The sequence below is a fragment of the Adiantum capillus-veneris genome, chromosome 3 (assembly GCF_014529385.1).
Source record: "Adiantum capillus-veneris isolate H3 chromosome 3, ASM1452938v2, whole genome shotgun sequence".
NCBI lineage: Eukaryota > Viridiplantae > Streptophyta > Polypodiopsida > Polypodiales > Pteridaceae > Adiantum > Adiantum capillus-veneris.
Window position 1 is genome coordinate 158,457,072 of NC_140933.1, and position 19,352 is coordinate 158,476,423.

General features: G+C 44.0%; 2 protein-coding genes and 2 pseudogenes across 2 annotated transcripts; 2 read left to right on the top strand and 2 right to left on the bottom strand.

Moving 5' to 3' along the window:
• Positions 1 to 216: 216 nt before the first annotated feature.
• LOC147462049 (small ribosomal subunit protein eS26y-like) lies at positions 217 to 582 on the bottom strand. The gene is made up of 2 exons (XM_086502423.1): positions 518 to 582; positions 217 to 457 (listed from the first exon to the last, which is right to left on the bottom strand). The coding sequence occupies exons 1-2, from the start codon at positions 580 to 582 to the stop codon at positions 217 to 219; spliced, it is 306 nt and encodes a 101-aa protein (XP_086358549.1).
• Positions 583 to 866: 284 nt separating this feature from the next.
• Positions 867 to 1,306, bottom strand: LOC147462050 (oleosin-like; annotated as a pseudogene).
• A 392-nt stretch (positions 1,307 to 1,698) lies between these two features.
• Positions 1,699 to 2,157, top strand: LOC147462051 (uncharacterized; annotated as a pseudogene).
• A 364-nt stretch (positions 2,158 to 2,521) lies between these two features.
• On the top strand, positions 2,522 to 3,585 carry LOC147462052 (fructose-bisphosphate aldolase, cytoplasmic isozyme-like). The gene is made up of 2 exons (XM_086502442.1): positions 2,522 to 2,537; positions 2,765 to 3,585. Exons 1-2 carry the CDS (start codon positions 2,522 to 2,524, stop codon positions 3,583 to 3,585), a joined length of 837 nt encoding a protein of 278 aa, XP_086358568.1.
• Positions 3,586 to 19,352: the final 15,767 nt, after the last annotated feature.

Here is a 19,352-nt window from a genome sequence, read left to right on the forward strand (position 1 = left end):
CTCTCTCTCTCTTCGAAAAAACTTTAGAAAGACATTTCCAAGACATCAAATACAAGCTTGTCCAAAAGACTCAAAAGTCCCTCAACGTCCATCCAATTGATGGCTTCAACCACAGTGGAAATGCTCGTAGCATGCGTCTTCTAAGAGTTCTACGATAGAATTCAATATTCATGATCCTTCTTCCTCTCCTGGCATATGCACTAATTAGACACCTCTTCACTTTCTAACAGCAGGAACACTGGTACGCTGATTCTGGTTCTGCATATCCTCATTGCATCTAAACCTCTGTGGTGGCTCCCGAACTCTTCTTGCTATGTGGGATCTCAGATGGACAACGTGAGAATGAATGGCACATGAAACGCAGTATTGAATTTTGGCGTAAAGCTTGGGAAGTGCGTACCCATCATAAACGCAAGCATCCTGCACATCTCGCACAACAGCTTGTTCAACAATGGTCCTTACAAGAAATCGCTTGACAGCCTTGTCCTTGGGCACACATCACCCATAGCTAGAGCACCTGATGGGGTTGGTGTGGCCTCTTCCGTGCTTGTTACATCCACCATTACGACTCTTGACCACCATGACTGCTTATGCCGCAACTACTTCTACTTCCTCTTGGGCGTGGATCTCTCTCTCTCTCTCTCTCTCTCTCTCTCTCTCTTCAAAAAAACTCAACTCTATCAAAGAGCGCAAGGGTTTTTCTCTATCTGTCTCTCTATAGCTCTCTTTTTTGAGACAATAGTTCAAAAAATTTTGAAAATTGAAAATTTCTACTAGTATTTCGATTTACATCTTTATAGGGCGGGACCTTGATTAAGAGCATTGCAAGCCGCCTAGTGGAATAGGAAAAGAGAACTGTGATAGTCTTAAGCTCCAAGGGCAGCCTCGGCGCCAGCACTGCCGCCGTGAGAGGAGGGATGAAGGGCAAAGCTCGCCAAGTCGCGCGCCTTGCATCACATCCCATTAGCCACGTCCTGGATGCGGAATTGGGCGCTGTCCAGCTGTTGGGAAACGTCAGGGTGTCTACCCACGACACCGCAGAAACAGCCGCTATGGCTACCCCTCCGGCTATGAGGGCGCTTGCTGTGCACATCGCCATCAAGAAGCCTACGGGCACCAACACTGGGCTTAACAGCAGCAGCAGTGACGCCATCACTGCCAGCACCACCACCACCACCACGCCCGCCCCCACTAGGACCGTCACAAACCCTACCACCTGACTCGACGTTGGCTTGCGCTTCTGCAGGTACTGCATCAGATCTCGCATCTTCTTCTCTACTTGCTCCTGCGCTTCAGCTGCTGCCATCTCCAATTGTGCTCAGTTGCAGCAAGATTTTCTACTCTAAAGCCGGTCCCCCTTAGAAATATAACTCTACAGGTAACTGCAATTCTTAATTCTCTCTCTCTCTCTCTCTCTCTCTCTCTCTCTCTCTCTCTCTCTCTCTCTCTCTCTCTCTCTCTCTCTCTCTCTCTCTCTAAAAAAACTCAACTCTCTCAAAGAGCGTGCGCCGGCGCGCGCTCTTTGAGAGAGTTGAGTTTTTTTAGAGAGAGAGAGAGAGAGAGAGAGAGAGAGAGAGAGAGAGAGAGAGAGAGAGAGAGAGAGAGAGAGAGAGAGAGAGAGAGAGAGAGAGAGAGAGATTCGAGTGTGTAGGCCACAGAGGCACGCCATCGCCGCGAGCTGGTTTGGGGTCTTTGATGATGGCTTGCAGTAGAGGCAACAGAGCCATGCAGGCACCCTCTTCTCTCTCCTCCTGCGAGACCTCCTCTCTGTGTGGCCTCTCTTTGGCTCCTCCCTTGAGGCCCCGAGCTCGATCGCCGCCTTCTTCTTCTGCTCCTCATCACACTCTGAAGGTCATGGCTATGGTGCCCAAAAACAAGGTGAATGCATATGATTCTGATTGAATGCATATGTTTGTTGTCGAAGGCCGAGGATCTTGGTTTGTTGAGCTCCAAAGAGCTTCACAACATCGTCACCTGCACTTCTCGCATCTCTGTCATTCCTTCTCATTGTCCTATCTGTTGTGACATTGGTTGTAGTACCCGATGATAGCACGGCTCTTGTCGTGGCTCAAACTGCCTTTGCTGGGCTTTTGGTTGCAGTCGCTGGAGCTCTATTTGTCGGCTCCATTGTCCTCAGTGGCCTCCAAGAAGATTGATGCAGAAAAATAGCCTTTTGTCTTTTCTAAGTGGATGTGGCTCGTCCGTTCCCTTGGGGCTTATGTATGTAAATGTGGTGCATTTAAAAGTCAAATGCATGTATTATGGATAGCTTCGTCATTCGATTCTCAGTAAGACTCAGTGGACCTACTTACTCAAACCTTAGACTTGTATGTAATTTTATTGATGTGTGTACTGCTTCCAGTCGAGAGAGAGAGAGAGAGAGAGAGAGAGAGAGAGAGAGAGAGAGAGAGAGAGAGAGAGAGAGAGAGAGAGAGAGAGAGAGAGAGAGAGAGAGAGAGAGAGAGAGAGAGAGAGAGAGAGAGAGAGAGAGAGACCTCTAGTATCTACCCTGCTAGCCGCCATGGCCGCGTTTGAGGGTAAATACGTAGCTGAGCTTATTGCCACTGCCAAGTACATTGCGACCCCTGGCAAGGGCATCCTGGCAGCCGATGAGAGCACAGTGACTATTGGGAAGCGTTTGGAAAGTATACATGCGGAGAATGTAGAGTCAAACAGGAAAGCTGTCCGGGAGCTTCTTTTTACTGCCCTAGATGCCCTCCAGTACCTTTGTGGTGTCATTATCTTTGAGGAAACCCTCTATCAGAAAATAGCGAGTGGCAAGCCGTTTGTGGAGTAGTCCCTGGCATCAAGGTAGATAAGGGCATTGTCGACCTTGCAGACATTGACGGTGAGACAACCACTCAAGGACTGGATGGCCTTGCCCAACGCTGCCAGCAATATTATAATGCTGGAGCCCAATTTGCGAAGTGGAGAGCTATGCTCAATAATATTGGTCCAACTGAGCCGTCTCCTCTTGCCATACTTGAGAATGAAAATGGGTTGGCTCGCTATGCCATCATATGCCAAGATAATGGTCTAGTCCCCATTCTTGAGCTTGAGATTCTTGTGGATGGCCCCAATGATATTAAGAAATGTGCTGCCGTGATGGAGATTGTGCTTTTTGATGCTGTCTACAAGGCTTTGAGCGATCATCATGTACTCTTGGAGGGCACCTTGTTGAAGCCAAACATGGTTACTCCTCGCTCTAAAGCGCCAAAGACAACCCCTCAGGAGATAGCCAAATACACAGTACAAGCACTTCAAAGGATGATTCCTCCTGTTGTTCCTGGTGTCATGTTCTTGTTGGGCGGTCAAAATGAGGAAGAAGCAACTTTGAATTTGAATGCCATGAATGAGCTGGATACCAAGAAGCCATGGCCACTTTCTTTCTCGTTTGGACGAGCATTGCAAGCCAACACTTGGAAGACTTGGGCTGGAAAGAAGGAAAACATTCCTACAGCACAAGCTGCTTTGCTTGCCCGATGCAAGGCCAACTCTGAGGTTGTCCTTGGCAAGTATGCTGGAGATGCTGCTAAGGGTGTTGACACTGATGAATTGCTTCATGTTGCCAACTACAAGTATTAGCTCTCCTATGCTTTGTTGGGATCGGAGAGCACACACACAGAGAGCCAGCACGAAGAAGGAGATAGACATAGTGTGTGGCGGGGTGGTACACACACTACAATGTGTAGTTATGAGTATAGTTATTATGAATGAGTAAATGAATGGCTGTACATGGGCGGCTGAACAACGGGTAGCCGGGCACACGGGCCTTTAACCCAACAATCTCCCACTTAAAGGCAGTGTGCCTTTAAAGTGGCCAAAGTACAGCAAAATAAGTCAAGCCATACCCATCAGCGATCTGCAGTGTGCAAACCGCTGTGAGGCTAATGACTTCGTGAGTAGATCAGCAGGGTTATCGCCAGTGTGTACCTTGACAAGCTCTATGCGCTTGTCCTCTAGCACCTCTCGTATGAAGTGATACCTCACCTCAATGTGCTTTGTCTTCGCATGGAAGACAAGATTCCGTGCCAACGCTATGGCACTCTGGCTATCACAATGTAGAATCGGAGCATCACCAGCCATACCAAGATCTCCCACTAGTCGTGAGAGCCATACGGCCTCCTTGGCAGCCTCAGTGGCAGCCATATATTCAGCCTCTGTAGTGCTCAAAGCAACGCATGGCTGTAAACGTGATGCCCACGAAACCAGTCCACCTGCAACTGTGAACGCATAGCCGCTAGTAGACTTCCTCGAGTCCATTGACCCTGCATAGTCTGAATCTGTATATCCGCAAACAGACATATCCTTCTCACCATAACATAGGGACAACTCTGAAGTCCCTCTCAAGTATCTGAGAATACCTCTCACTGCATCCCAATGACGCTTGCTCGGGTTAGACATGTACCTGCTAACCACACCAACTGCATGAGCAAGATCTGGACGCGTAGCCACCATGGCATACATCAAGGAACCAACAGCTGATGCATAGGGAATCTGAGACATCTCTGTAGTCTCCAAATCTGTCTGAGGGCAGTCATCATGGCTGAGTTTTACATATGGAGGCAACGGGGTACTGATGGCCTTCCCCCCTTCCATATGAAAACGCTCAAGCACCCTGTCAATGTACTCTTTCTGACTAAGAAAGAGCATCTTGCGAGAACGATCACGAGTGATCCGCATACCCAAAATATGACTGGAATCCCCAAGATCCTTCATGGCAAAGGTCTCATGTAGCCTATGTTTCAAGGCATCTACATCAGAAATACACTTCCCTGCGATCAGCATGTCATCCACATACAAAACCAAAACAATAAGACTACCATCTGCAGCCTTGCGAGTATAGAGGCATGGGTCCTCATAACTGTGTACATAGCCCAATGAACTCATGAATGCATCAAACTTACGATACCATTCACGAGATGATTGCTTCAGCCCATACAAGGTCTTAAGAAGCCGACATACCATCTTCTTTGAACCATGAATAACAAACCCACTTGGTTGCTCCATGTACAAATCCTCGTGCAAGTCCGCATGTAAGAAAGCTGTCTTTACATCCATTTGCTTCAACTCCATGTCTTCTGTAGCTACCAAAGCAAACAACATACGCAAAGTAGACATCTTCACCACTGGGGAGAAGATCTCGTCAAAATCAATGCCCTTCTGTTGCTTGAATCCTTTAGCCACAAGCCTTGCTTTGTACCTAGGCTCTGCATCCATTGAACACAATTTTATCTTGTAAACCCACTTGCATGGTAGTGCCTTCTTACCCTTTGGCAAAGGAGTAAGCTCCCACATTTCATTTTGGATCAACGAATCCATCTCTGACTGCATAGCCTACTCCCACTTGAGCTTGTCAACACTAGACATGGCCTCATCATAACACGATGGCTCCCCGCAATCAGTCAACAATACATAATCCATAGAAGGCACAAAACGCTGAGGCTGTCTTGCACACCGCTCTGAACGCCTCAAAGACTGTGCAGGAGGTGCATCTGGCTGTCCCACATCTACATGATCTCCCAACAAGGGCTGATCTCCCACTTGAGGGTCAATGGGCTGCCCACGAGCAGCCATGGGACCATCATACCGATGACCATCCTCCTCAAATATCACACGCCGAACCTCAACCATTCACGGTGATGCTCTATACATAGAGTCCTCATGAAAAACAACATCATGGCTGCGCACAATCTTCCTGTCAATAGGATCCCACAATCGATAACCCATCTCACCAAAGCTACCATAACCCAAGAAGATACATCTCTTGCTCTTTGGATCCAATTTGCTGCATTTTGCCTTAGGTACATGTACATAAGCTTCACAGCCAAAAACACGAAGGTGACCATACGAAGGTGGCAAACCTGTCCATACCTCTTCAGGCACTTTGAAGCCCAAAGGAACACTAGGTGAACGATTTATCAAATGCACAGAAGTGGCAACAGCTTCAGCCCAAAATCCATTTGACAAACCAGCCATAGAAAGCATACTACGGACTTTTTCCTGTATAGTCCTGTTCATGCGCTCTGCCACACCATTTTGAGGAGGTGTATAGGGAGCACTAAGCTCGCACCGTATACCCTTCTCAACACATAATGTTGTGAAAGCATGAGACATAAATTCACCCCCATTGTCCGTACGTAAGCACTTCAACTTACAACCTGATTGGTTCTCAACAAGAGCCAACCATTGCTTAAATATATCAAATACCATATCCTTCTTACGAATGGGGTAAGCCCATACCTTCCTGCTAGCATCATCAATGAACGTAACAAAGTACATAGCACCTCCAAGAGAAGCATTGGGCATCGGCCCACATACATCACTATTCACCAAAGCTAGCTTTTCCAAAGATCTGTGTGGAACACTTTTCTTATGAGAAGACCGAGCATGTCGACCATAAAGGCAGTGCTCACAAAACTCAAAACCACCAAAATCTGAAACGGGAATGTAATCCGCACGTGCCAACAACTTCAAACCTTTCAGTGACATATGCCCCAAACGTTGATGCCATAAGAAGCAGAAGGTTGCTCAGTGATCCCCACAATGTGATCAGCCACACTAGCTACACAAAGGGAATACAACGTATTCCTCTTAGCACCTTTAACGAAAACAAGGCTGCCCTTAGTGAGCTTCCAACCTCCATCACCAAAAGATACATTGAAACCAAGTGAATCCAACTGACCCACACTAATCAAGCTTTTTGCAAGAGTTGGCACATGACGCACACGCTGCAAGACAAACATAGTAGAGTTTGGCATAGCCAAATGAATATTTCCAATGCCATGAAACTGCATAGAAATCCCATCAGCAATCCTGACAATACCTGTGCTCGAAGCATCATAGTCATGAAACCACGACCTATGAGGTGTAACGTGAAAAGAAGCACCACTATCAATGACCCAATCCATAGGCATACTACTCTCATGAGTGAGAAGAAAAGCGTCATCAAAATAGGATGCAAGCAACACATCACCAAGCTCTTCACTAGTAGCACTAGTCGGAGCACATACATGGTCATCTTGAGAGCTACACTCTCCCTGTGTTGCATTTAACTCCTCAATCTTGACATTGGACTTAGGCTTGTCCTTAGCATCATGGTCTTTCTTCTTACCATCTCCATTTTGCCTTTTCCACTTGTAGCAATCCTTTTTGAAATGGCCTTTTCTACCACAATGAAAACATTCCACATCCTTTTTACTTGTGCCTGCACGGGACTTGCTTCTAGATTTACCCCTGTTGGACTTATACTTGTCCATAGTCCTGCCTCTGACAACCATTGCACTAGAAGACTTACTACCTGCATTATTCTTTCGATTAATCTCTTCCGTGAGAAGACTAGACTCCACATTAGTACTTGTCAACTCATCCGCAGGAACCGAGTTACTTATGGCTGTCCTAAATGTGTCCCATGACTCAGGCAACGTGACAAGTAAAAACATAGCTTTTACATTGTCCTCAAACGTAATTTTCTGCGTAGCAAGTTGGCTGAAAATTGTATTGAACTCATTCAAATGCGCATTCATGGAAGCACCTTCCTCCATTCGCAAATCAATAAGCTTTTTAATCCAATACACCATAGAAGCAGCCGAATGCTTATCATGCATATCGCAAATCCGCTGCCATAGCTCATAAGCTCCACCCTGTGCATCTTTCACATTGTAATAAACAGATTTTGAAAGGGAAAGCCTAATGGTAGACCTGCACATCTCATCCAAATCCTCCCAATCATCCCTCTCCATGTTCTCTGGCTTAGCTCCCTGCAACTTTAGAGGTCGAATCTGTTTCTTCTGCACCAAGACATCCCAAATCTGATCTTTCCAATATGAGAAGTTAGCACCATCCAACTTCTCAATATTGAAAACTGTGTCCTCTTTAGTGCCCATTACAACAAGAATGCAACAATGAGAAACCTGTAACCAACCAACAAACTGCCACAACAAAGTAGTGTTGCAAATCTGACAACACCTGCTGCTCAATCAAAGAGCAAACGCATAGAGTATAAATCAGCCCATAATATGGTCAAAAAACGTACGTAGAAATCCACAAACAAATGCATAAACCCGTGACACCTGTAACTCAACCGGCCTAGGCAAACCATGCCACAAAATGCATCAACAATGAGTTGTCATAGAGGCATAAACATACTCTATGTCAGAATAACCACAATAGAGACATAAGCTGACCAAGCTTACACAAATCCGTGAGCATAAATGGATCCAAGTGAGCATATAACCAATGCACAAGCTCAACTAAGTCCAATCTCTACTGTCAACCAAGTACTTGTCCGTACTCAAACCGCAACACTGCAAGCAAGAGCAAACCCGCTCTATGTATAAGTGAACCAAATCTCCACAATATCATGCATAAAGAGTGTCTGTCAAACTGCCATATCCACATCCATCAACATACAAAGATGATGTAAACCTGTAGCTCAAGAACACGCATAAATAGACTGCCCAGAAGAGTAGAAGCTCCCACTCAAACCACAACCATATACATGGATGTCCCACAGTCAAAATACATGTTTTGTAACCACAGAAGAAACCTGTATCCAAAGCTCCCTGTAACCTGTAACCTGTATCTGTACCTGTACCTGTACCTGTAGTCGAAGAAGACAATGTCACCAAACTCCCACTCTATCTGTGTGTATGAGGCCACTCCAACAAGAGGCTACACACTCTCAAATGATCTGTGGGCTCACGTAAGTGGAAGACACTACAACAATGGCACCTGTAATGGCTATGGAAGCTCTGGTAGCAGAAAACTACCAAAGAGAGATGAAAAACGCAGCTCCTAGTCTGTAGCTCGGATGGGATTTCTAATGGCACGAATGGCTCCGAAAGGGGGGTTAAACCCCAGGACACCTTTTGAAAATACTCGCGGAGTGCTAAACCTTCCAATGCCAAGCTCAGAAAAACCTTCTGCTCTTTAGAAATGCGCACGTGCGCGAAACCGAAAAACGGCAATGTAACAGCAACAAGTTTCAACACACTCAACAATAATGATGAAGCTCTCAATGCTCTCACTACCAAGCTCTGATACCACTTGTTGGGATCGGAGAGCACACACACAGAGAGCCAGCACGAAGAAGGAGATAGACACAGTGTGTGGCGGGGCAGTACACACACTACAATGTATAGTTATGAGTATAGTTATTATGAATGAGTAAATGAATGGCTGTACATGGGCGGCTGAACAACGGGTAGCCGGGCACACGGGCCTTTAACCCAACATGCTTGAGCTGTTGAGTTTTGATTGCAATGATGTTTCATGTTCTGTAATAATGTTTAGGTGCGGGGATGGCTGCAGAATGAATCAAATGGGCTATTTAGCTACCGTTTATTCCTAGTAAAGAGAGAGAGAGAGAGAGAGAGAGAGAGAGAGAGAGAGAGAGAGAGAGAGGGCAACATAGGGTTGAAGAATAGGAAGCAGAAGCAGCAGAAAGAAAGGAGAGGAAACCAACAAAGATGCCGCTGAACTTGGATCCCTCGCAGATAGTGGAAGGGACGACATTGACCTTGGCTTGACAATTCTGGACAGTGAGCTTGACAATATTGTGCAGGCCCTTCTAGTCCATGGCAGTCTCCTTGGCAATGTCCTCTCCTACCTTCTTGGGAACAGACCTAGAGGCCCAATCTTGGGCGCCAATGAAAAGGAAGCTCCAACCTCCCCTCCTGTTAAACGAACAAAAACCACCTCCTCATATTCTTGCTATTCTTGCTTTATCAGCCTTGCATCTTCATTGTGGGCGCAAAACATGCATCACTCAGCTTTATGTCTACAATCTACTGGAGTTTCCAGGTGGCTCCCTCAATGGTGATGCTGAACTGGAGCAGGACTAGAACTAGGGGAGCAATTAGCACCGCTTCTCTTGTGATCAAAGCCCTCAAGGAGCCCAAGCGCGATAGGAAGAAGATGAATGCATTACTACTGTTGTTGCTCCTCGCGGGACTGAAATAGTAGCTAAACCTGCTATAATCCTTGCTCAAGAACGAGTGTTGCTATGGTGGGCGCCTGTGCTCTGGTGTGAACACGGTCTTTGAAGACGCTTGGAGTTGCTTATGATTAGTGCTAAGGGCCTTGTTAATCCGCTCTGAGTTTCGTGCAACAATTATCTCTCTTCCTAATCTTGAAGAGGGCAAGCTCTGACATTAGATTCCTGCCCACAATGATGAAGCCCACTGACAGAAAGCCCACTGAGAGAAACCCAAAGATGCTATCGTTTGCATTTATGACATTGTTATACATCAGATGCTCCTCATGATTGCTAGATACTTGCATAATTTCATTGACAGAATTCCTCCTATTTATCTAACCATGCAAGCCACTGCAACACTCGATTGCCTTTTTCTTCGTCTTCTGCTTTCCGCTCGGTCCTAGCATCAATAGGGTTTCGCTCCATGCTAGTGTGCCCCATGAGCTCTTAGCTGGTTTTTGACCTGCAAATTCCTCTTCCTTCTCCTGATATATATTTAAGAACATCAAGCACGATGGAAACATTTCTCTTGATGATGTGATCAAGATAGCCCAGGTGATGCATCCCCGTTCAATGACAAAGGAGCTTGCTGGCACAATAAAGAAATTTTGGGTACTGCGTTTCTGTGGGTTTCTCTGTGGATGGCAGGGATCCCAAGGATTTGAAAACAGAGATTGCCGATGGGGATGTTGAGATTCTAGAGAATTAGCTAATTCATCAATCTTAGCTAGGTTCCTCTCTGGAATGTAGCGTTGCTAAAGTAAGTTTTACTTTGTGGTATTGTTGTTGGGTTTTTCTCGCAAATCATCTTTGGACAAATGTCAGCTTGTTATACTCCTAATGAGTGTATGCTCAGCGTGTCAGAGAGAGAGAGAGAGAGAGAGAGAGAGAGAGAGAGAGAGAGAGAGAGAGAGAGAGAGAGAGAGAGAGAGAGAGAGAGAGAGAGAGCACCGACTCACATGCTTTAGACAGTGTTCAGGAAAAATGAATTTTACAAACATCCATAGAGGAAATTTCTCAAAACAATGGCATTTTTTACAATTGAACTCTATTTTCTTGAATTGTCAAACCGGATTTTATCCTTCTTTCCCTCCCTTCAACTGGTTGTTTTGAGTTTTCAATCAGCTCTTAGCACTATATTTTAGCAGACTTGAAATCTAAAAATTGAAAGAGACGCAAACTTTTTCAAAGAGTTGTGTGTGTGTGTGTGTGTGTGTGTGTGTGTGTGTGTGTGTGTGTGTGTGTGTGTGTGTGTGTGTGTGTGTGTGAGAGAGAGAGAGAGAGAGAGAGAGAGAGAGAGAGAGAGAGAGAAGATCCTACAAGGTAGTTTGGTTGTGCTCACACATTGGCTTGGTTTTCACGAGGACTAAAACTTAAGTGGGAGAATGCGCAAGGTGAAGTGAAAGAGAAGAAAGATAAGTCAAAAATCGAAGTAGATCTAGTCAGCTTTGGTCCCTGAAAGTGAAAAGACTTTTTCTTGGATATCCTCCAAGCTCAACATTTTGTTGTAAAGATGTTTTGTATATGTTGAAAATAGTCGGTAATAGTGATATTGTTTCTCTTTTTTTTAAAAGTGAGTGTGAGAGAGAGAGAGATCTAAGCATCTTCTATCACTTATTAGCGCTCTTCCTAGTGGACATACATGGTAGCTCTTGGTTTGGCAAGTCTCTATCATCTGCAAAAAATGCGATGTCCATATGATGCAACCCTTTCCCTCATCCAACTAGCAAGATTTTCTTACCACCTTGTCTTAAGCAGACACAAACTCAAAAGAGTATGAAATTTTCCGCAAACAAATTATGGCCTTCTAGACATCTGCTAGATTTTTCCAATCAATAATCCAAAATGGAAAGGAGTCGCATCTTCCATCTTTGTGAACTAAGCTGTTCAATTGATCTATATTTAAATTTCCAAAAAAGCATATATTTGCTAGCAATGGTGACACATGTATAAGGACGACTAGGTTTTTATAATCATGATTGGGGAGCAATGGTGCTGACATTTAGTGTTTGGGTTTAGAGAAAGCTATGTGTGTGTGTGTGTGTGTGTGTGTGTGTGTGTGATATCTCTTTTTAGAAAAGAAGTATATATATACGTGAGAAACTCACTTGATAACTTTGCTCGGTTTTGAGCTTGCTCGGATAAGTTCGCTCGATGTTTGGTAGAACTCAGGATATGCATGGGGAAACAAAATGTTGTGCAAGAGATAGGTGATGAACAATATTTTTAGTGGCTGTTGGTGGTGAGGTTCCCTGGAAGCTGCGTGGTCCGAACAATAGTAATTGGAGAAGACGGGCTCTGTGTTTTCTTGTGACTGGCAAAAGAGTTGATGCGGACGGTTGGGTTGCTTTTTGGCATTGTTTGGGTTGCCATCGAAATTGCTTAGGTTTGGATTCGCTAGAAGATGCATCATGAAGGCACGGTCGTTTTGGTTGCCATACCCATTTGACTGTGTTTGGATGTTGAAGACCGTTCATTGGGTTAGGCTGTGTGCCAATAGCGGTGAGAAATTTGGTGTGGTTGCATTTTGTGTAGGCAATGTAGGCTCACATGTATTGGTTTGTCATTTAGGTATCCACAATTGCCTAGGCTTGGTTTCCATCATTGATTTCCTAACCCATATGTTTTTTACCATGGTGGAGTATCGCTGAGCTGGTGCATGTGGCCATGGTAGAGGTTCCCATACATGGTCTGTTTGTACAAATGGTGTGGTGAAAGAGTTTCCCTCGTGTGCGAGGAGTAAAGTATTGTCTTGCCAATTTGGTGTGGCTTGATAAGTGCGCATCCACGGCACTCCTAGAATAACTGCTTTGTTAAGATGTTGATCTTCGACCACATGAAATGTCCCAGACTGTCCATAGTGCCTTTGTTTGCTACTTTGAATTCCATAGTGTTGGGCATTAGAGGTTCCTGCATGATTTTTCTAAAAGTAGAATAGTTAACCACATTAGCTTTGGTCCCCGTGTCCACTAAGGCTCGTTCGCTAGTGCCGTCAGCAAGTTGTAAATGAATGCGTAGATCCATTCCTCCTAACCATGTAGCTTCCATTTGTATGGATGATGTCGTAGCATTTGCAATAGCCACTTCGTGTTGTGATTTTTTTTGGAAATTTGCTTGTTCTTTGCGTTTCAATATTCTGAGTTTGGCTTCCTACTATGCTTGTTCCCGAATGTCCTGTGCTTGACGTCTGTGCTAAGCTAATGCATGGAGTGTTACTAGTTTGTCTGGTATTAGTGAAAGAAGATATTTCTTTAATCTGCAGCCACTCGTCCAATTAGGCATCTCCTCTCTTGCTAATGTTGCAAGTTTGATGGCGCCGCTTTGCGATATATCATGTATTACAAAAGGCCCCATCCCTCGCCTTTTGAGTTTTTTGGAGTGCTGTTTGAGGGTATATATGAGAACGTAATCCCCTTTTTGAAACTCCTTTCCAATCACGTGTTGATCATGAAAAGATTTCATTTGTTTTTTCTGAGCATATATCCCAGCTATCGCCAAGTCTGGTTTCATCTAATTGTTCTAGGGTGTCTAGGCTCTCCAATAGCTCATGGCCCGTCCATCCAAACTGTGTTGCCACTCGTAGGGATTTGATTAGGAATTCTAATGGTAGGATCAAATTAATCCCGAATACCAGGTTGAAAGGACTCGTTCCAATGGAAGTTTTAAAAGCTACTCGGTAAGCCCATAAGGTTGTGTGCAGCTTTTGATCCCAATCATGTCTTGAGTCGCTGACTATCTTGGTGAGCATGGTGCATAAGATTTTGTTGGTACTCTCTGCGTGCCCGTTAGCCTGTGGGTGATAGGGTGTTGATTTGTGATGGACCACCATGAATTCATCAAGGAGGCTTTCAATGACGTCGTTCAAAAAGTGTGCTCCCCTATCGCTCACTATTTCGATTGGTAGTTCATATCTCATAAAGACATTTTCGAAAAGGAACTGAGCTGTAGTTCTTGCATCATTTTTTTTGGTTGCTTTTGCTTCCGCCTATTTTGTCATGTAGTCTGTTGCTACGATGATGTATTGTGCGTGAGTCCTGTATCCTGGAGGTATGATGGGACCAATGAAGTCAATGCCCCATTTGGCAAAAGCACGCACGCCTATCATTGGCCTTAGTGGCATTTCATCTCTCTTTTGGGGTGGTTTTGTGCGTTGGCATTCATCACATTGTTTGACATATGTCTCTGCATCCATAAACAGGGTTGGCCACTATATGCCTGAGTGTAGCACGAGTCTTACCGTTTTATCAAAATAGAGTAGTGTCCCCTTGGCTGTCCTAAGTGTGCTTGATATAGGATAACATAATATTCGCTTTCTGTAGCGCAAAACCGTAGTTGTTTGTCCTTTATCCACCTATAAAGTAGGTTGGCAATAAGCAAATAGTGTTTGGCCTCTTCTTCGACAGTCCTCATTCTTGATTTGCCCCATTCCATTGGAAAGGTGTGGTTTTTTAAGTAATCAACTATATGAGCACTCCATTTAGGTGCTTTACTACGCGAAACATGGTGGCCTGTTCCACTAGGGGTTGCATTATACAACTATCGCAGGATTTGACATATGGACACTATGTTCCATGTTTGGCCAGTAGACGCCCATTCTCTATAGCCGTTGGCTTGTCTGTGTTTCACCATTGTGAAATCCCGTATCTTGTATATAAGCTTGTTTGAGGTAGTAGGTGGTATCTTTGGGCTATACACATAGTCTCAGTATCCCATCCTTACTACATTTGTACAATCATCCTGCTAAAAGCTGGAGATTTTGTGTTTGATAGATAATTAATGATTGTCTTTCTATCTACAATGAGCCAATTGTGAGTAGAGGAATGACCTCTTCGCTCCATCTCGGCACCATTACGATGCTAAAAAAATATGAATCAAGAAGGTCATCATCGACACCCTCAGGTGTTTCCCCATGAAGTAGTCGTGAAAGATGATCTTCTCTTTGGTGTGTGTGGTCCCCTTTTTTACTACCACCGTGAAGTCAAACTCAAGCAGCAGTATAAACCAGCGAACAATTCTTCGAGTGTTGCAAGGTTTATTTACTAGATATAGCAGTGCTTGATGATCCACGAAGAAGACAAACTTGTTTGCTAGAAGGTAGTGTCTAAATTTCTTGACAGCATAGATCATTCCCAGGCCCTCTCTTTCCGTGGTGGTATAATTTCTCTCTGCATTGTTTAGTTGCCAAAAAGAGTAGCAAATGGGAAAATCCATTTTCTTCTCTCCTGACTGGGCTAATATGCACCCGATGGCATAGGCTGATGTGTCCACATGGACATTAAAGCTTTTGCTCCAATCAGGGGCTTGCAAAATTGGAGCCGAAATTAACTGCTGCTTCAATTTTTGGAAAGCCTGCTCACATTACTCCGTCCATTCGAACTTAGTTATGAGGGCATATAATGGCTTAGCTATTACAACATACATATATATGAAATGCCTGTGGTACCCGCAATGCCCCATAAATGCTTGCACTTCTTTTATCTTCATTGGTCTCGGTAGTGCAACAATTATTTGTACCTTTTCTTGATCAGTTGAAATTCCGTTTTTGGACACAATGTGGGCCAAAATTCTACCTTGTCTTACCATGAAGACGCATTTTTCCGGGTTTAAGCAAATATGATACGTTTTGCATTTTTTAAATACTTCCCCAAGATGAGTGATGTGGTCACTTCATCGCTGAGAGTGAACACAAAGATCATCCACGTAGATCTCCACAAATTGTTTGAGATATTCTTTAAATGCGTGACTCATTAGTCTTTAACATGTAGCCGGGGCATTGGTCAAGCCGAAAGGAATTACCCTATAGGCAAGTACACCCCACTCTGTCGCCAAAGTTGTCTTATGCTGATCTTCCGCTTTGATCGTCAACTGGTTGTAGCCTAAGAACCCATCCAAGAAACTAAAAGCCTCTTTCCCTGCGACCCTCTCAATAACATGATCAGTTATTGGCAGTGGATAGTTATCCCTGATGGTGGTTGCATTTACCTGTTTGAGGTTTACACAGACACACAATTTGCCATTCTTTTTGGGTACCACCACAATTGGGGACACCACACCCAATCGGTGTGCTCAATCTCGTAGATAAACTCAACGTCCTTCAGTTTGTCAATCTCCTCCTTAATTTTCTTGGCAAAAGTTTCATTGTACGTTGGAAGTTGTCTGTGTGGTCTGGCATCACTCTTAAGGGAAATCGTGTGCTGACAGATCTCAAGATCTATCCCCTTTAGATCTTTGTATGACCATTGAAAGACATCTTTATATTGTCTGAGCACGTCGACTAGAAGTTGCTCTTCCTCTTGAGTAAGGTCCATGGCAATGTATGCTGGTTTAGGCTCTTCACCTGGTTCTGCTAAGTTGATGCTTTTGGTGTTTTTAGGCCCATCATATGAAATTCCTGGTTCTTTGGGATCTTGTTTGGGTTTTTGCACCACGATCTTCCTATCTTGAATGGTACTTCCTAAAGTGGGAAGGTGCATCGAATTTATTATCATTTGATTACTCATTAGTTTTCGTTTTTGTTGTCCAAACTTCCTTCAAGGCTGGCTTCAATTCATTGTATTTAAATTTGCGCTCCATTTTGAACAACTTAATCGATTTTTTGGTATTTTTCTCTTTTTCTGGTTTTTGTATGCTTGTTTTTTTCGATTTGGTTTTGGTTGAGTCAAGTTTCATGTATTTATTTGATATTTTGTCCTTGAGGCAGTCAGTCGCTTCTACTAATCTTAAGTACTGGCTTTTGTCAGTTAATAAAGGTATTGAGTCCTCATTGTGCTTGTTTTGGTTGTTTCTATGTTTATTTCGATACCTGTGTTGTCTTCAAGGGTTTTGGTTTGGGAAATCATAGTAGATCACCCGTCGATCCTTCCGTTTGATGCCCTGACTTGAGCTACTAGACAGCTCGTCGTCTGTGTTCTCCTCTAGCATCTTATCAGTCGAGTCTTGAAAATATTCTTCATCCTTTTGGTCAAGGTCTCTTACAAATATTTCGTCCACTATGCATCGGCAATTGGCCACCCCGTCATGGTCAGGGACTTCTCCCTCTCTCTTTGGAGTTAGGTTGACACCCATCATTTGGAGTGGAATGATATCATACCCTTCCTCATCACAAAATTTGATGAGGGTCACTTAATTTACACAAACATCAAGAGTAGCTAGTATTTTTTGCCATCCAAAAGGTTCGAACATCTCTTCTGGAAAAGGATCTGGTATGTATGCCTCATCTTCTGCAGTCCTATCAAGAATGTAGTTTTCCTTTTTTAGATTTCCACATTCCGAAGCTTCTCCTGTCCACTGGTGAGCTTTGTTCTGTAATCAAGCCAGTATTCCTCCTTCCTACTCAGTTGTGGAATGCAAGTCTTCTCATGGGGTTCTTTCTACGTCTCTATATCTATGATCTGTGACACTAATTTTTGTAGTGACATCCTTATTCCTGAGATAGATATAGTCGTAGCCCCAATCTTGCACCATTTTGGGATGACGCATGAATGGTCTACCCTGTATGATGTCAAAATTGATGCTCTCATCGAAATTCATAATAACAAATGTGTGTTCATATGCAATTCCACAAGAGGTTACTACAATCTGCTCCAAGATGGCTTTGGGTAGTTCCAGATACCCACCTGCCAATTGAAGTTTCATTCTTTGTTTTTTTGAGAGCAGGTTTTTCCCATTTTTTTCACATGACTTTGGTAGCTATGTCTATTTTAGCTCCGCTATTAAAGATTGCTATTGACTTAATCTCTTTGTACTCCACCGGTAGGGTAGTATTTCCTTCTTCACCTTCACAATAATCCCCTACCTTGTTTACAGGTACTGGATCATGTTTAGTTTGTTTCGAGGGTTGTGTCTTTAATGTGTTTGGAGAAACCTCGGATGAAGGAATTACCATCCCTATTTTTTCCAAAAAAATTCCGACCTCGTCCCAAAGATGCGGTTTGATAAGCAGTAACTCTAACAGAGTCAGTGTACAACGGATAGGGGATGACATCAGCTCGTGAAGAGTTTTAGTATCCATCATCTTAGGATTGGATTTCCATTGAGATGGTACGCTCCTTACCTCCGATCGAGTTTGAGGATTACCAATAAATGAAGGTAAAGTATTCAAAGACTGCGGTTTACTGTCTTCTGATATTGTTGTGCCTGCATTACCATACAATGATCTGATGTCATTTGGGTAGAACTCATGCTCCAGGTGGATTTCTGGGATAGGAGCTGACACAAGTGTGGCACTTCCATATTTTCTATTCCTTATCTGTTCCCATAGCTCTTGAGGCCATTGTTCTCCTACCTCCAGAATTGGCATTGGTACTTGAGAATGCGTTCCATCCGTTGTATTGGCTACCACCCTCGTATCCAATGGTGTTTTGTCTACAGGATTTGGTAGGTTATCCTCTTCAATTCCCTAACCCTCTAACTCCTGAATCTTTTCTCAGATCAGTACCTCGATTTTTGGAACCGTAGGAACTGATGGTTCCATAAGCGCTTGAGTGGCTTGAATGAGCTCCTTGCACATCTTTAGCCTCTCTTTAGCATATCCTGGATGAGTGTACGTTAACCACCTATCCTCTTGGGTTTGGTTAGGCTTTAGCCTTGCCTCGTAGCTTTTAGAATTGCATCCAAAGGTTCAAACACCTTGTCTACCAAGACTGGCCCTCCTGATGGCAGATCCGATGGTTTTTTTATCTCGTTGTTGCCCTTAAGGTCTCTTTCCCTTTTGAGTTGTTCCTCTATTTTTAGCAATTTGGTTTCCAAGGCCGTTTTTTCCTTTCCCCTTTTGGCTTTCATCTTGTTTTGTTTTGCCTTCCAGGATTTTCTAGAGGTTCGGACAGACAAGTTGTCCATCTCTATTTGGCTAGCTGGGACGTTCCTTGCTACCTCATGTGATTGAGCTCTAGTGACCGAGTTTATCAGAATGGTCGGTCATGTTTCTAATCCACTCGAGCTTGGCACAATCCCCATTTTGTTCATGGTTGCTTTTCCTTTGTTTATGGGGTTTTTTGGATAGTGTGCAATGATATGGTCGGTCGTGCATCCGTCACAAAATCCAAAAAGTTTCACCCGTTCTCCTTTGTTTGGACAAACTCTAGCCTAGTGGTCACCACCACATTCATAGCATGGTCCTACAGGTGGTGGAGAAGCTTGTGGAGCTCCCATTGGTTGTCCTGTTCTAGGAGGGTAGCCCCTAGGTTTGTAGCCCTGATTTGCCATGAACATGAGCATATTCTCATCGACCAAATAATGATTTTTAGTTGGTTGTGCTATGTATGAGGGCTCGGGCATTTCTTCTAGAATTATCCATGGATTATGTCCCTCTAGAGCATATGCATTCCCATCAAATCCCCTCTCATAAGTATTGTTTGAATCTTCTCGATATGAG

Excerpts from the sequence above, each read along its gene's own strand:
- LOC147462049 (XM_086502423.1), bottom strand. The coding sequence starts at position 582 with ATGGTGGTCAAGAGTCGTAATGGTGGATGTAACAAGCACGGAAGAGGC. Across the intron at positions 458-517 it reads GGCCACACCAACCCCATCAG|GACCATTGTTGAACAAGCTG; the intron begins GTGCTCTAGCTA and ends ATTTCTTGTAAG.